Below are 18,224 nucleotides of genomic sequence, written 5' to 3' on the forward strand. Positions count from 1 at the left end.
TTTGTTGGGGTGTTTCAGGTGCTGTTAATTGCCTGTAAATGCCATTTTTATCACAAAAATCATTAAACTCATTAGATAAAAACTCGCCACCACGATCAGTTCTGAGAGCCTTGATGTTCCTGCCACTCTGTTTCTCCACAAGTGCTTTGAAATTCTTGAAACACTCAAAGGCTTCTGACTTGAGTTTTAGGAAATAAACCCAACTCATACGACTGAAATCATCAGTAAGCAGGAAAAAATACCGACTTCCGCCAAATGTCTCAGCTTTCATAGGACCACACAAGTCAGCATGTACAAGTTCTAGGCAATCTGAAGCTCTCCAAGAACTTGCAACGGGAAACGACTTTCTGCTTTGTTTTCCATAAACACACCCTTCACAAAAACCAACTTCACCAATATTTGGCAGCCCGAAAACCATCTCCTTTCTGCTTAGCAATCTCAGCCCATTTACATTCAAATGCCCATATCGTAGATGCCAAAGCCTGGCCTCATTATCACAACTAACCGTTAAGGCTTTATAATCTTTTGTAACATCGAGAGGGAACACTTGATTTTGAGTCATTTGGACAATTGCCATAGGCTGCCCAGATTTCTTGTTAATTATGGAACACGTGTCATCATCAAATACTACACGATGTCCACTTCTCATTAGCTGTCCAACACTCAGTAAGTTGTATGCTAAACTTGGTACAAATTGAACATCATGAAGTACTTTAGTATTTATTACCTTGCATGGTTTCAATAGTGATTGTACCTTCGCCTTTAACTTCAATCTTTCGGTCATTCCCAAGTCGGACTTCACTTTTCTTTGTTTCATCAAGATCTCGAAATGAAGATCTTGAACCAGACATGTGATTCGAACATCCACTGTCTATATATCACACACGATCTGAAACATTAGTAGTTGTAGACATAGTCATAACTAGCCTACCTTCTTCTTCCACCTTTTCAGTAAAGTTAGCTTTATTTTCATCTTTTTGCTTGGTCCAACAATCAGCTTCAACATGTCCAGATCTATTACAATACCGACATTGCAGGTTGCTCTTTTGGTAACGTTGATCTGCAAAGTTTCCTCTTCCTCTTCCACGACCACGACCTCGAAAAGTGCCTCTTCCTTGCCCACGACCACCGGAAGAACCACCAGATTTTTCTGGTCTGCCTTTAAAAGAATTGCCTCTTACTTGGAATGCTTTCTCATCACCTTTTTCGCTGCCCCTGTTTAACCTTTCTTCGTGCGCAATCAAAGAACTCATCAACTCATCAAACGTGTAAGTTGATAGGTCCTTAGATTCTTCAATCGCGACAACAACATGATTAAATTCCTTGGTCAGGCTTCGTAGGACTTTGCTTACTATTGTTTCTTCACTAACATTTTCACCATAAGTTTTCATGTGACTGACAAGTCCAGATACTCTAGAAAGAAATACTTGCACAAATTCCTTTTCTTTCATAACCAAAGTTTCAAATTCATGACGAAGTGATTGAAGTTTCACAGTGATTACCTTTTTATCACCCATATATTCTTGCTTCAAAATTTCCCATGCCTCCGTGGATGTTGATGCTGCAGAAATACGAGGAAATATTTCATCATCCAACGTCGATTGAATGTATAGAAGAGCCTTTGCATCCTTCTTACAAGTATCCCGCAACGGTTAATCTGGTTGAGCCGGTGCTGGAGTTGGCTCTGTGTATCCATTCTCCACCAATTCCCAAAGCTCCTGGGATTTGAACAAAGTCTTCATTTTTAGACTCCACAAATGATACTTTTCTCCTTTGAAGATTGGAATCAGAGGCTGAGTTGCAGAACTATTGTTGTTGCTTGCCATTGCTATCTCTCTTAGGTGTTTCACTCAGTTACTCCTTTCTTTTGCTTGATAAAGAAAGAAGCGGATCAGATGCTGGAACTGCTCTGATACCACTGTTGTTTGTAAATAGAAGAAGAGGAAAAATGGATAATATTTCACTGCCATTTAAAACTGAGAAATTACAGAGCTTAAATAGGAAACAAAAACATGAACTGAAAGAAAGATAAAAAGACAGACTAAGACTCTTGACTTTTGTAACTGAAAAACAACTTTTAAGACTCTACTAATGCACTAATTAAAGACACATGGCAGTGATTATTTTGAATCAATTAACCAACAGTACGTGTGTGTCTTTAAAGTCAGGTCTCCCTTCCATCTTTATCTACCAGATCCAGTAGACCCACCTGGACCATTTGTTTTGAAGCTAATCTGCGATGTCATCCACCATCGACTCCCTTCAATAACCAACCCCCCAACCAAAACACCCACGAGTAGGAGCTTTACCTAGATGGAAAAATTTAGATATTAAGACGTTTTGAGTAGGAAAAAATGATGAATTTAGAACCGAAACTTTTTTTGGGATGAAACAACGTACCATAAAGAAGTTATTTAGAATGACCGGAAAAGAATCATAATAGAAAAAAACAAATAAATATATAATGAGTAATTAACTTTTACCTGAAAGATATATTTTATTAACCATAAACAAAAGCGAATCATAATCGATTACTTGTAGAGCCTTGTGTTTAAATAGTAACTTGCTTACAATCTCCAAGAAACTCAGGGACCATTTTTGTAAACTACTCAATAAAAAGTTGTTTTTGATGAATTCCATCTGTCGAACTAATTATGTACAGCGTCCTGTGGGGAAGCACCAAGTTTTGTCTACCCATTATAAACCATAATTCTTCACCTAGCTGAATAAAACAAAAGAAACGTAACCATGATTTATCTAGCATATGTTTTTATGATATAAAATACCATTAATGGAAATTAGAACTCACCCAACAAAATTTTTCAAGCATGAGATCTTGTTTACACAACTTATCAGATTTGCAAAAATGAAATCTTGATAATTATCATAGCAATAATAAAAGATTGTGACATGAAATTATACCATATGGAGGCAAGACTCATCTTATATAGCCATAGGTCACATGACGACAGATTTTCCATCATTTATTGTCATTTTTGTGGTTTTAAAAAAATTCTTCTCACGGGTTTCTTCAAATATATGGATGTTAGAAACGTGGTATAGAGTAAGAAGCATAGGATTGAATATATAACCTGTGAAATCAAGCTATATAGCACCCGTACTGTGCTTATGGCCTTTATTCCAAGGTTGCTTCCCTCTGTTAGCGTCGGAAATCCTGCTCCGCCTCTAAATCTCCTAGTCGTCTATAACCACAGGTTGGTTGTCGACGCCTCGAGTTGTTGTGCTCCATAACCTCCTTCAAAGTGGCCATTATAATCCGCCTGGAAAAAAAATTCAATCATATATGATGAATATCACAAATTTCAGGATCTCAATAGAAATTATCAATTCTAGGGTTTCAAGTTTACCTTCAAGATTGAGTCCAGTACAAAATTGGTGGTTCCTGCTTCACTGGACTAAAATCCGACTACCACAGTCCTCTACCTAAACCGCCATGGAAGGAGTAGTATGTGTCGATCTCATCGGTCTATTAGAAGGTAATCGGAGGCGTCGATCTAGAAGCATAAGCCCATAATTTGCGACGATTGTGAGAGAGACGGTGGAATGGTCTACCTCCCGATAGAAACCGATTTAAAGAAGGTTTAAAAGCGATGAACTCTTAAACGGTGGAAAAGGTGTATACATCTGATTGGAAGCCAGGTAGGTGAAAAGGGACTTAACACGTGTTCTTCACACTAATCCACTACTCCCACTTTTAATATGAAAAAGCAAACTTTAATATTTAATTAACAGCCATCGATCAACACAGGGGCAAACTGCAATTCTTAAAAAGAGGAGGGCAATCATCGACCAATACAGAGCAAGTTCTGTTACTTTTCTTCAAAACTTTAATATATATATATATATATATATATATATATATAATAAATAATACATAATAATAATAATAATAATAATAATAATAATAATAATAAGTTATTCACGTTCCATCATTTTCTTGGTTTCTTATCACCTCTATTCGGTTTCAAAAAGAAAACAAGCATAATTTATTTTAAAATAATAATCTTAAACGTCAAATATAGTTACGTAAATTCTAATAACTTTTTGCATGACTATATTCTCTTTTGTATATACGTAGCACTTCAGAGGCGAAAACATGTGATGGCATAGACCCAAATAACAAATATGATGAATCTTTCTAACTTTTATCGTATTTAATTCGAGGATATGTAGTTTTTTAGTGTATAAATTCAATATTATTCGATCTAAAATAAACACCATGTACTCGGCGGATAGTATTTCCATAAAATTGAGAACAATTACATATATTCATGTTTCTGTAATTTTCTAGAGTGGTTTTGTTCTAATGATGGGTATCTGGTCGTACTACTCATCCCTTATAGGAAATTAGGAACCACCCTGTCTCTTAAGTTGATCAAGATTTAACCAATATTTGTAAAATGAATTACCTATATTCACTAATGCACATGGATTAAGTACTACAATAACCTATAACTAATATATATGGATTACTATAGCAGACTAACAAACAATTGGAGATTACAATGGCCGTCATTATACTTTTGTTCAAGGAAAAGTGTTGGATTAGATTATTTTTCTTCCTAAACAGTCTCTCAATACCAAAAAAGTTCAAAGATTAGACTTGAAAGCACTAACATATTTCAAAACATCTTTAATTCCCGGAACAATGGGAGTAATATTGTAACATCCGGAATTCCAGGTATATTATTTTATTTATTTATATATTTATCTTGTGAGCTACTCGACGAGTCGGTGCTCCAACTCGTCGAGTAGAGTCGCGATGTGCCACATGGGTTTAATGATCTACTTGATGAATCCGAGGAGCCGACTCGCTGAGTAGGCGCTGGGATGAGAAACCCTAAATCCCCGGGTTTGGGGTCTAATTAAAGGCACTTATAGCCTCATTTGCGGCTACACTTCCCTGAGAGCAAACCCTAAATGGCCTTTGAGCTTTGAGAGAGAGTGCTTTGCTATGTGAGTGTTTGGTTCATCTTGTGAAGAGGAGAGAAGAACTCCAAGACAAGGGACAAGAAAGTGTTGCTAGATCTGAGGTTGTTTCAGTTCAGAGCTTTTGGGAAAGGTATCAAGCTTGCACCTTTCTCATTATTTTGTATAGATCTCATGATTTTGTGAATCTAGGATTTTTCCACCAAAATATGAGGACCTTGAGTGTTTTATGTTCGTTGAGAGGGTTGAACTTCAGATCTGGACCATGTGAGGTCTCTAGAGTCCAAAAGTCCCTGCTTTATCCAACAATAATAGTGATCTTGAGTGAAAAACCCTTTTTGAGGTGTGTTTTGGCATTTTAAGCTCAAAATGCCATGCATGAACGTAAAGCTTGTAACTTTACGTGATAGATGAGCCTTAGGAGCGTAGATCTAGAGTTTGGGAAGGTTCTCTGCCCTGAAATCGACTGAATGAGATATGAGTCTGAATGGGATCTCCGGGTCAAAGAGCCGACTCGACAAGTCAGATGGGGTTGTCCCTGTGGTTTTGATCGTGCAACAACTTGGCGAGTTGACGGGTCAACTCGGCTAGTTGAGCCAGACTTTTGAGTGTTTCTGTGGATGGCGAGCAGACTCGTCGAGTCCCATAAGTGCACTCGACGAATAGGGTCAACATGGATTGTTGACTCGAGTTTGACTTCTATTGACTTTGGGTTTGGTCAACCTTGTCTTTGGGAAACCATAGAGGGGTAAAATGGTCCTTTTCCCACTTAGATATATATATATATATATATATATATATATATATATATATATATATATATATATATATATATATAGAGAGAGAGAGAGAGAGAGAGAGATAACTTAGTAAAATGTGTGATTTAAAGAGTTAATTAGATATAATTATCTTATGTGATTAGGAGGAGGCTAGATTTGGTGATTCGTGTGCGAGGAGTATTCATTCACTTAGCTTACTTACGAGGTGAGTCTTCTCACTATACTTACCAAGAGTGGTATCTTTATGTGATTGAGCTATTTATGTGTTTATCTGTGTATTTTAATATTCTGCATTATGTCATTGTGATTTATGCTGAATACTGTTACTAAGAGTTTACTGAGTTATAACCGGAGGGTTCCACTGAGATACATTGACCGGAGGGTCTTATTGAATTATGGCCTAGAGTGGCTAACGAGCTTTGTATGGTATTTTGGGGAACTCACTGTGCTTATCGTGTTATGTGTTATGTGTTTCAGGTACTTCTCAGGATCACAGGAAGGCGCCGGCTTGATTGTATACACACTGGCGATTTTTTTATGATTTAGAGGATCTTGGAGTTTTATATACTGTTTTCTTTTGAACATGAGTTTTGGTAAATTGACATTGTGGCATTTTATGGTTTATTTATTAAAATCAATGTGTTTTGAAATTTAAAAATTTGGTTAAAAATTTACGTTGTTAGAAGTTGGTATCATAGCCTTGGTTTGAGGGATTCAGATACACCTTCTGGTGTGTTTGGACTCAAACTGAGGATTTGAGAAGAATTTTCAAAAGAAAATAATTTTTCCAAAACGAGAACGGGTTTTAAGAGAAAACAAGTTGAAGCGGTGTGTACAATCGGCCAGAGCCCGAACAGTGATTTCCCAAAATACCTTTACTTTTATGTTACGTGATATTTATGGGATATTTTACTAAAATTGCATGCTAGAGGGTAAGCTAGGTATTTCATATTCTAGGGCTAGAGTTGCTTGATCTATGATGCCTTAGCCTAGGAGATGCTTTGATCAGTGTTATCTGTTATTTGCTTGAGTATGTGCTGAGTTCTGAGTTGGGAAATAATCTAGGAAGAGATACTTAGATGAGCTAAAAGGGGATTCTCTAAGAAGGTAGTCTATGATTTGTGAGATATAGAGTATTTGTGAATTAGAATCCTAGGAGGCAGACTTGGGGTGACTACAGGTGCGGTGTGGAAAGTAGTATTGGGTCCGTACTACTGGAATCACCCGATTTGCAAGCAACCCAAGTAAGAATCCTTAGGATGCTAAGGAGCAAGTAGGGATGAGTAGTTGAGTGCGAGTATGCTCGACTGAGTCTTTGATTATTTTGTGTTGTGTTTAAAGACATCATGGTAGGTACGTACCACACCCCAGGGAGCAGTGGAGTTAGCGATGATGATATTCGCAGGATGATTCACGACGAGGTGGCTGCAGCCATTCGAGAGGCTATTCCAGAGATGTTTGGGTCTATAAATACCACTTTGATCGGGATGTTTGATGAGAGATAAGTTGTTGTTTCTGAGGCGACTACCACTGCAGCTGTTGCTGCTGCCAGACCACCTTATATAGAGGTGTTTACATGTATCTCTCTAACTCATGGGTCAAAAGACTAATCCATCACATGCAAATGGGTTTTACAAAAGTCAACACATTACAAAGCCAAACATTAATAACTTTACACCCCAACATTCTCCCCCTCAAAGTTAGGAATGGATGACCCACTTCAATTCTTCCAAAATCAAGCAACTACGCGATCCGAGCCTCAAGGGTGACATTTATTGAAATGAACTTCAAATCTTCAATTCTTCAATGATTCTTCAATTTGGGCTCTATGATGTATGACCATACAAACCAAGCATCAACGAATGATCAAGAGCTTCTCAAACTCCAAAGAATCACCCAAAAGTTGAGCATAAAAATACACACCGAAAATCTTCTATAAAACCAAACCCATTTCAAAAATAAATCACTTCCGAAGTTCCAATTGCATCATTTTGTAACCTTCAAAAATTCAAGGTCACTTCCGTCTTCAAATCCGCATAATATGAAAAATTCAAGTTCGAATTTCGATATAAATTTTTTCCCCTTTTTATAATCGAAATTTGATTATAAAACCTTCAAGGAAAGAGAAGGTGCTCTATTCGGAATTTTTCATGTCAAAACTCTCCCTTAACATGTGGCATAAACTTTGTGCTTTAATCCGTAAAATCCAAAAATATGTAGAAATTGTCAATTGCAAAATTCTGCAATGACCCGGTGCGTCCAAAATAGCCAAAAATGCAAAACTCTCCCCCTTTTCCAAAGCTGGGTAGAATGCGTCAATTTGCATAAACTGCATGGGCCTAATTTTCGAAGTTGGGTGAAAACTCTCAAAATGTCGAAACTTAATCCATTTTCGAAGTTACCAAAAATTTGAAAGTTTAGGGGCATTTTTCGAAACTTCTTCACAAGTCATTGAATTGTCTAAATCATACACCAATTGTCGAAGTTGATTCAAACTTGGCAAATTGTCAAAAATTTAGGGTCCATATTCGAAACTTTTGAGTTTCTTCATCCCCGTTCTCGTGAATCAGACAATCGAAAGAAATATTTCTTCCTTCCCTTTTACAATGACGAAATCAATATCATCACCAGGTCTTCGTTTCGTTAATACAAGACATCGATTTTGATTTCTATCGTAACCCAAAACGAACATTTATCCTTCACATTCATAGCATTCAACTCGAATAACCGAAATCGATTCTAAATCAATCAATCATTCAAAATTGAATTCATCTGCAACACTGCATTCACTTCCTGTTCGTCATCCATCATCGTCCATCACAAATCGACTCCAAAGAACATCAATTACTTTTGACTATTAAGCTTTTACTTTCGTTCTTCATCCATCATCAACTTCTAGTGACCATAATTGTACGAATTCGACATCATGATGTCGATTCCTAAAATCACAAACTTCTGATTACAAACAAACCCATATAACAAAGAAAATCATCGATTCCATATACTTTGATTCGAACTCCTATTCCATCTGATTTTGACTTTTCCAATTATTCCTTTGACCATCGAGTCGAATTTCTTTCTGCACATATACTTCAATTCTCTTAATCACGAAACACCAAAATGAACTTGATTTCGACATTCCTAGTCCAAGTACAATGTGTATCTTCCAATTTCTTCTACCAATTCATTGAATCAATCCATAGAAATCGTGTTTGACTTTTTCTATGATTGACTTTTCGAAGTCAAACATCAATAAACATGAATTCGAAAATTCCAACACCAAGTTGTAGATTAATATATGTTTAATCAACTGTTCTAACCATGTTCTTCACAAAATTATGGAAGATCTTGATCAATTTCATCAAGCACAAAAAAATTAATCGAAAATTATTTGTTCATAATCGACTTTTGATATTGAAGACATCAAATCAAATCAATTCACAAGTTTAGAATCACAGATTATTGATCGATTAGTATGAAAGAAGAAGCGAAAAGAAAAAAATCAACTGATGAACTCGATCTTAAAGAAAGTCACGAAGGTACAAAACCTTTATGCATATTGAACATAACGAAGAACTGAGTGTAAGTCGGATTCAATGTTGATTAGTTATCGGGCTCACATCTTTAATCGAATGAATAGTAAAATAGAGTTTGGGCTTGATTTTGATTAATGAACAGTTACCGTATTGATTTGGACACAAAATTTGGAACAAATGAAAAGGATTAATGACTTATAGTGGGCTTCGGAAATTAAAGAATGGATGAACAGTGACTGAATCAACAATTAATATTTGATTTTGATTTTTATAATTTGATCTTAAAAACTTAATGTTGGATCATCAATGGGGTTTGAAACGGATTAGATCCAACGAAACAACCCAATCAAAATTCAAAAACATAACGCATGATTCAATGAAATTAAGAGAGATCATAGAGAGAGAGAGAGAGAGAAAAAGAGAGAGAGAGACTCACCAAAAATGCTCCAATTGTGAAAAATGTTGCCAAACCGAGAATCGTTCTTCAACAAATCTCTTTGATCATTGAAGACCCGCTCTGATACCAATTCTAGTGACATAAAGAACATGGTTTGGCATGCGAAATTAATGATTGCACAATAAACAAGGTGATTTTGGTGTTTAAGAGTTGTATTGAATATGTATGGTGTTACAAAAAGGGACATAGATATACATCTACATAAATAACACACACTTACACACTCACTTTTACACCTCTCAAGCACACCTCTACAAGTGGACTAAACCCACCTTATATAGAGGTGTTTACATGTCTCTCTCTCACTCTCTCTAACTCATGGTTCAAAAGGCTAATGCACCACATGCAAGTGGGTTTTACAAAAGCCAACACAATACAAAATCAAACATGAATAACTTTTCACCTCAACAGGTTTTTCTCCAATCAATCAATACATGTTCTCATAAGGTGTTAAACACCATACTCCTCATATGGATGAACAAAGTTGGGACTTTTGGGCTCTAGGGACCTCCCAATGTCTAGATCTGAGGTTTAAACCTTTAGATAACTTAGTATCCTCGAAGTCCCAAATAATATGTGATGGAAACCCTAACTTCTCAACCCATGAGATCCAACCAAATAAAGGGGAAAGATTCAAGCTTTTTACCTTCCTCTTGAAGCTCTGGACGAAAAGGCCTGAACCCCAACAGCTCCTTGCTTCTAGCTAAACAAACTCCTCTTCCTCCTCAAAGATGCACTAAAATCCTTTAAAGTTAGCTTGGAGACTCTCTTAGCTCACTACACTCATTTAGGTTTTCACACAAAAGGGGTAGGAACCTGGTGAGGCAGAAATAGGGGCATAAGTTCCCTTATATAGGCCCCAACCCCGAGAAATTAGGGTTTATTTGCCCAACACCTACTCAACGAGTTGGCTCTCTGCTCATCGAGTCCATTCATTAATCCCACGCGGACAACTCAACTCTACTCGACGAGTTGGAATCACAACTTGTCGAGTCACTCCATAAATCTCAAAATTAAACACACAATAATATACCTGAAAGTCTGGATGTTACAGAAACTTAGGGTTTTTTACGGAGAGCGGTGCCACGCTGTGGTACTCAAAACACTACCATGTCGTCGTAAGGTCAAAATCCACAATTTCACATTGAATTCATAAGAGGACTTTAAAGATTAATACATGAGAATCCAGATGTTACAACATCCTCACATTAGGATAAGTATGTGAAAACAACAAAATAAAGTCTTCATTTAATTTATATAGAAAATATGGAATCTCATGTTGCATACGTGCAATATTTGGCCAATTAATCTACTTGCATGATTCAGTAGGAGCTAATTTGCCTTCTAACATCATGTCGGCGTTATAGTTTCCATAAAGAATTAGGGGAAAAAACCTTTTGTTTGGTTTTTTCTTCCCCAAAGTTTGACTAATGAGAGTATATACTTGTTGACAATACCCATACAGAAAATGTGGACATTTGGCTCAATGAAAAGATACCACGTACACAAATCTACGACTTTGCCAAGTATGTTACATAACTTCTATATCAACACATGTCAAGTCATTACATAACTTCTATGTGGACACGTACATTATGAAGCGGTGTGAAGTTATTACATATACTTGTGTTGCATTTTTAAACACGGCCAAAGAAGGAAATGTGGACCATGATCTTCGCTCCTCTTATGAAGTGGATGGAGAATTACAAGATTCTTCATCTGGTAAGTGGTTTTGGTCTTTCTAATACTATGTTTCATTATTTAATAGAGTATATTTATTTGGTATTGTTTACTCGATTGAAATTGAATATATTTTAGGAAATGATGATGATTAGCCAATTGTGATCACTTATGTAGTTCTTGACTTAGTTAGGTTGTTGAAGTAGAATATATGTATGCTTGATTTATAGGTTTGCAAGATAATTTACGTTTCAAATTCGGAAATTCTTGATTTGGAAGGAAACTAATGATGATTATGGGGCAATCATTTGTGATCACATAAGTCGTTCTTGAATCACTTGGCGTTCTTAATTGAATTGTCAAATCCGATCGTTAATTTAGAAAGATATCTTCTTCAAATCATTAGTATGAATCTTAAATTCATGTGTCACCGATGATAAATACATGCGGTTTTCGCACCCGCTATCCTTAATTGAAGTAAGATGTAGTATAATTTTTGCCTTTTCAAGGAGGTACATTGTTTTCTCAAATATATCTAATACTAAAAGTATGATATAATAATAATAGTTTATAATAGCAATATGGCCATGTTTTGTTTTTTTTTTATTAGAGTTGTTCATTGTTTTCTCAAATATATCTAAAGTATGATATAATAATAATAGTCTATAATAGCAATATGGCCATGTTTTGTTTTTTTTTTTATTAGAGTTGTTCATTGTTTTCTCAAATATATCTAAAGTATGATATAATAATAATAGTCTATAATAGCAATATGGCCATGTTTTGTTTATTTTTTTTATTAGAGTTATTATTATTATTATTATTATTATTATTATTATAATAAATTTTATATTGCAATTCTTGTGAAATTGAAGTTACTCTATTTTGAGTCCCCAAATATTTAATAAAATGTATATTTATGTAGCCAAGTTTCAATTTCTTTTTATCAAATTAGGCAACAAAACAGTTTTTTTAATAAAAACTATACAACTCATTTTTTAACCCATTTATATAACAAAATTGGTTTTTGACATGAATTATTCATCCAATTTTAAATTTGTTGGTAATCTTTCATCAACCCTGTGGGGATGGGGATGGTGATGGAGGTTCTCTAATTGGTAGAAAAGAACTCACAACCCCTTGAGGTTATCCTGTACTTGAAAAAAGAAGTAGAAAAAGAAATAAATATAATGATAATTTGATTCTTCGTCATCGTAGTAAATAGGAGAGAAAATAGAATTTATTTCTTCGTCTATAAAAAACAAAAAAATAGAAGGAAGCTGTAAAATATTCACTAAAAAAATCTGTTTGTAGCGAATAATTTATTCAAAATAATAAATAAGCTTAACACTCAAGCAGAAAAAGAAATAATAATAACCTGGTCCCGGACATGTTCCATTATACCCATAACGGTCGGTAAAAACTCGGTAACAACATAGAAGATTGTTTAAGAAATCGGTAGAAAATCAATTTCATTGCATAAATTAGTAAAAATACTAAACATGGTTGCATAAATATGCAATGACAAATTTATTTCAGAGGGTGCACTACACAACACCTTTCTTTTATCCTTTTTCACTGCTGATAAACTTATTCATTCATGTATTGCAGATAATTTTCTGGTTCTCTTCAATGGATGAGCTTTATAGTAAGCTAAAGCGACCTTTTAATGGTACTTGGGATTTTGTGGAGTCTGACGTGGGAGCCTTCGAGAACATACTGATCAGACTTCTCGTCAAAGACATATTAATCTTCAAATCCATCTCTAAACTCTGGTACGATGTCATGTCCACAAAGTATTTCGTCATTTTACACCGATTATTGTCCAAAGAAAACAGCAAATTTTTAGCCTTCTATGATCCCGGTTTTCTCGAAGATGGAATCGTTCGTGGAATCCATCTAATGGAATCCAACGGGACTTACACTGAATCATACACACTTCCTGGTTTTGAAAATGTACATCACCCGCTTTTAATCTCTTCCTTCAATGGTCTAATTTGTTGCATAAATGACGTGAGTCAATACCGGATGTTGTATGATATAGAGTTACGCATTTGCAACCCCGCCACTCGTGAAGTCGTGCTCCTCCCTAATAGCTACATATCTGTCTACATGCCTGTTTTCGGGGTTTTATATTCGAACAATTTCCATATTTATAAGATATTCAAGCTTTTTAGCGATCCGATTTATTTTGGAATGGGGTTTTCACAATGTGAAGTTTATTCTTCGGAAACGGGAGAATGGGAATTACTTGGAAGCATTCCTTCACATCCACTAATGAATCTTAGGCATACATTGGCCTCAAATCATGTTTGCATTAATGAAAAGTTATATTGGTTTATATCAGATGAAGAGGAGTTTGATATACCTTCTTCGATTCTTATGGTTGATATGGATTGTAATGTCAAGGAAATCCCGCTTCCAACCGAGGCAGAAATTTTATTCTTGATCGACTTCCATGATCGGCTTTGCTTAGTGGAATGGACATGTGGGATAATTGTTTTATGGCTTTATAATGAGGCGAGGGGAAGTTGGTATTCGAAGAAGGCACCCCCGTTTCCGGGTAATTGGTTGGAAGTTGCTCAGTTTGACTCGGTTGTTGCGCATAAATATGAGATATTGTTTGTTTATAGAGATGTTGCAGGGTTGCGACACGAGATTTTATATGATTTGGTTTGTGCGACGTGGGAAGAGTTTCATATAACTGAAGATGATAAAAAGACACCAATTGTCGTGTTTCCGTTCTTTGAAACTCTCGTGCCGTGTAGTAAGTATTGTTTATTTATTTATTTATTTTACTTGGGGTTAAATGGAAGAAATAGCAACGTAATTTCGTTTATTTTGTTTATTTTAACATCTTGCTTTCACTTCTTATTACAGTATTCCCCTTTGGAAAATCTACCCAATCATAACAATGTTACTCAAATAAAAAACCAACATTTATCGTTCCAATTGAGTTGATTTTTCGAAGTAAATAGAACTAAAGGTCGAAAGTTATTATTGGGTAGATTTCAAAGTATAATGTCTTAATAAGAAAAAGATTGAAAGTGCAATGATATAAAAGAAAGAAATGAAAGTAGGATGATAATAAAAACAAATAAATGGAAGTACATTGGTATTTCTTGCTTTTAATCCAATTTGTTTAATATAACATCATACTTTTGTTTCTTCCTATTACAACATTATTTTTGAATAATCTAGCTCATTACTCATATTTCATTCGAATACAAAGTAAGATGAAAGTATAATGTTGTATTATACAAGTAAATGATAATACAAAATTGTAATAGAAATATTAAAATGAAAACAGAATGCTATAATAAACAAATAAAAGGAAGAAGTTGCTATTTCGGCATTTATCCCCTTTGTCTATTATAACACCCTACTTTCATTTATTCATATTAAAACATTATACTTTGAAAAATCTTCCAAACTGTAGCAAAAGTCATTCAAATAGAAAGCAATTTCCACCGATATAGTTTTTAAAAATTTTCAAAGTATAATCTCTTAATAAGAATAATAATAAAAGAAAAACAACACTATAATTGGATAGATTTTCAAAGCCCAATGCCATAATAAGAAAAAGTTGGAAGTGAAAAGAAATGCAAGTTGAATGCTATAATACACAAACAAATGAAAGTGTAATGCAATTTCTTGCATTTAGCCTTTTTAGCAGAATCAACTAGAAAGTGTCCTAAACGGTCTATCTTTCAGTTACTCACCTTTTCGTTGTTACATTGACAGATAGCCACTGGCAATGAAGAGCAAAAAGGTAAATACTTCTTGTTACACATCATGGTAATGTTACTCTTTAATGAGCATAACAAATTACAAAAAAATAACTTAATTTTATAAGACTGTTTACAAAGACTTTCCTACCACATTGCTTTGTTAGACATGATATGAGTTTTCTTGGTTGCAGATCCTGCAAGAATGAAGGTTACTGGTGGCAGAGTGGCGGCAGTGGTGGTGGTTCTCTTAAAAAACTGTGTGTGAACTCTGTTTCTGTTGTTTGGCGTGTTTGAACTTTTTTTAACTGTGTGGTTTTTGAACTCCTCAACTGTGTGGTTTGTAAAGTTTGTGTGTTTGTTTGCTTTAAACTTGAAGATGATAACTTGTGGGTATTGAGTGGTTTTGGTGTCAGTTTTGCTTTTAAAGTGGTGTTGGCATGCTTAATTACTTAACTGTAGGAATGCACAAATTTGGGATCAAAGTCACACAAACTCTCATTTATTAATATGTTTTTAATTTTATAAGAACTCTTGTTTTTAAAAGGCTTATAAAAGTCTAATTATTATATAAAACTATTTTATAAAATCTCCATTTATTCACTTAAATATTTCAACCATATCAAATGACGTATTAACTTATAAGATTTTTGACGTAATCCTTTTTGCAACACGTTTCTAGTTTTTGTGACGTTTCTTTCATCGCCATCTTCAAGATAAATCTTTCAACTTGATATGGTGATGGCGATTTTTGTATTCTCATTGACAACTATATCTTCAATTTTTATCCTCATTTTTCGATCAATATTTTTTAAATAAAATCTTACAAAATACAATGAAATTGTTTGAAATTGACACATTATCATCTAAACAACAAGAAATTGAGCAATTTCCATGAATATTGGTTGGTCATTATTCATGAATGAGATGTTTGCATGTTTAGTTGCATAAGGCATAGTCATAACATATTTACACAATTATCTTATTTATTTATTTATTTATCTTTAGCTTCACTTATCAATTATTGATATCAACTTGCTCTCACTAGGGTATTAGCCCAAGACTTGATTTTATGACACGTATGCATTTGTCGAGATCAATTGTTCACTTTTGGGAATAATCACTTCAATGTCTTTATCTATTCGGTGATGTAACTTGTATGTAACAACTTAACACTAGATGACTTTTTAATGATGTTATTAGGAAATTTCCACGTGCTTCTTTTGTGATTATGAGGATAACATTTAAAGTTTTTGTTTGTTGATATCTTCCGTGCATTACAATTGGGAACCATCTGTGTAAATTTTGGAGGAAATGAAGAGGCATCGATTGTGGAATATTGCAAAGATGACAAAAATAAAAGAAAACAGGATTTATGTCATAAAACATTCTAGTTTAATAAGACCAAACAAGTTCTATTATCACATACGAAAACAAGAATGCAAAAATCATATTGTATATAAATAAATAAAGATTCAAGAAAAACACACTATTCATCATCTTTGTATGGATACTCCTCTGGAACTTGTTTAAGAAGCTTCACTTGTAACTCAAATGCATCATCTCCTCTAAGCATATCCCTAATCCATGTGATTTCAGTCTTCATTGACACCTAAACATGTGGGAAAATATTTTAAGTCAATTGCTTTAATCTGAATGTGAAAAGGGTATTTCAGGAATTTGGTTATTAGAACATAGTCACATACCATCTCTAGGGCTCCCCTGACAACTCCACTTAAGATGTTGCAGTAATATAAACCTTGACAATTATCTGGAAGCTCAACAAAGTCCACAAGTGGATTATCTTCCAAAATGAGACTGCAACAAGTTCCTTCATTATCCCAGTTTGTCACAGATGCAGTGACCCCTAAGAACATTTTGAAGCCAACCTGTTTGGAATCATAGAACAAGAACACAAAGAGTGTGTAAGAATGTTGATAGATCATCCATCATCAATGGCAACGAGAGAAGATTTTAAGTGTGTACCTTTGCTATGACTTCAGCTGTCTCCCTAAAATCAACACATCTTGTGACATTAGATTTTGCAAGAAACTCATCAATTAGCCTTATTCCGATATTGTAACCCCTGATCATAGAACAAAAGATCAATGAGTATAGCAGAAGAAGAATACAGAAGCTGCGTAGATGTATGAAGTTGAAAGTGAAAAGAATTTTATAGAAGAATATAGATACATTTGATCGAGCTGCTTATTGACCTCCTCAACCTCCTCCAGATCTGTAAGCAATTGTCGCACGATCGCTCCATATGTCAGAGTGAACAGCTCGGCGTTCTGCGAACGATCAACATCCAAAACCCACAAATTAAGATAAAAATTCTCGTAATTTCCAGATCGAAAAAAAAAAATCAGTTTCGGAACCAGAATCGTAACTTCATAGACAGAAAAATTACCACGCGCTCGACGTTGGCGAAAATAGCGTCACCGGATCTTGGAACGGCGGGAGCCATGGGAGGTATACGATTTGTTGGTTAGCTATTGAACACGGATAGCAGGTCACCCTATATTCAATCTTGGAGCCTATAATTATGAAGTTTAACATCTATAATTTCCCGATCGAACAAAAATGAGACCTAGTTTCGTATGAAATACTAAATTGGGTCATAAACTTACTACAGGAAATGCGAGCATGTACCTGGATTGGATAGCGCCGGAGATATTCAACTTCAACCACTTCCACCGCCGATCTCTGGTTGTGACGAATTGCTATTGCAGGACGAGAGAGCCAAAGAGGAAAGTCTCCGAGTAGGAGTTGAGTAATCACTGCAGTCGGACAAAAGCCAGATGAAAAGCGATACGACGTCGTTGAATTTTGATTTTTCTAACAGGTCCATATATTTGAACAAAATTTGGGCCGATGGCCCAATACCCATGATCGTTTTAACCCTTTTAGGCCAATTTAATTATAAAACAAAAAACTAGAGGCGATTAGGTGAATATGAATCGATACCATGGTTTTAAAGGCGTGCCACGGTGTGCATTAAGGTGTGACGTGACGTGTCAATGTGTGCCTTAACGCGTTATGGCGTAAGTTTTTGTTCAAGCGATTAGACTGGCTTGTAACATAGATAAAATTA

General features: G+C 35.1%; 1 protein-coding gene and 1 long non-coding RNA gene across 2 annotated transcripts; both read right to left on the reverse strand.

The window, feature by feature from the left end:
* Positions 1-1,969: 1,969 nt before the first annotated feature.
* On the reverse strand, positions 1,970-3,575 carry LOC145006099 (uncharacterized). Its single transcript, XR_013662791.1, has 4 exons — positions 3,369-3,575; positions 3,093-3,281; positions 2,484-2,722; positions 1,970-2,309 (listed from the first exon to the last, which is right to left on the reverse strand). It is a non-coding gene; the product is annotated as an uncharacterized LOC145006099 (long non-coding RNA).
* A 12,912-nt stretch (positions 3,576-16,487) lies between these two features.
* LOC145003885 (uncharacterized) lies at positions 16,488-17,921 on the reverse strand. Its single transcript, XM_078962791.1, has 6 exons — positions 17,783-17,921; positions 17,541-17,667; positions 17,324-17,421; positions 17,117-17,216; positions 16,837-17,019; positions 16,488-16,742 (listed from the first exon to the last, which is right to left on the reverse strand). The coding sequence occupies exons 2-6, from the start codon at positions 17,595-17,597 to the stop codon at positions 16,620-16,622; spliced, it is 561 nt and encodes a 186-aa protein (XP_078818917.1). The 5' UTR covers positions 17,598-17,667; positions 17,783-17,921; the 3' UTR covers positions 16,488-16,619.
* Positions 17,922-18,224: the final 303 nt, after the last annotated feature.

This window comes from Lactuca saligna, chromosome 7 (genome assembly GCF_052625555.1).
Source record: "Lactuca saligna cultivar CGN05327 chromosome 7, ASM5262555v1, whole genome shotgun sequence".
In the NCBI taxonomy this organism is placed as follows: domain Eukaryota; kingdom Viridiplantae; phylum Streptophyta; class Magnoliopsida; order Asterales; family Asteraceae; genus Lactuca; species Lactuca saligna.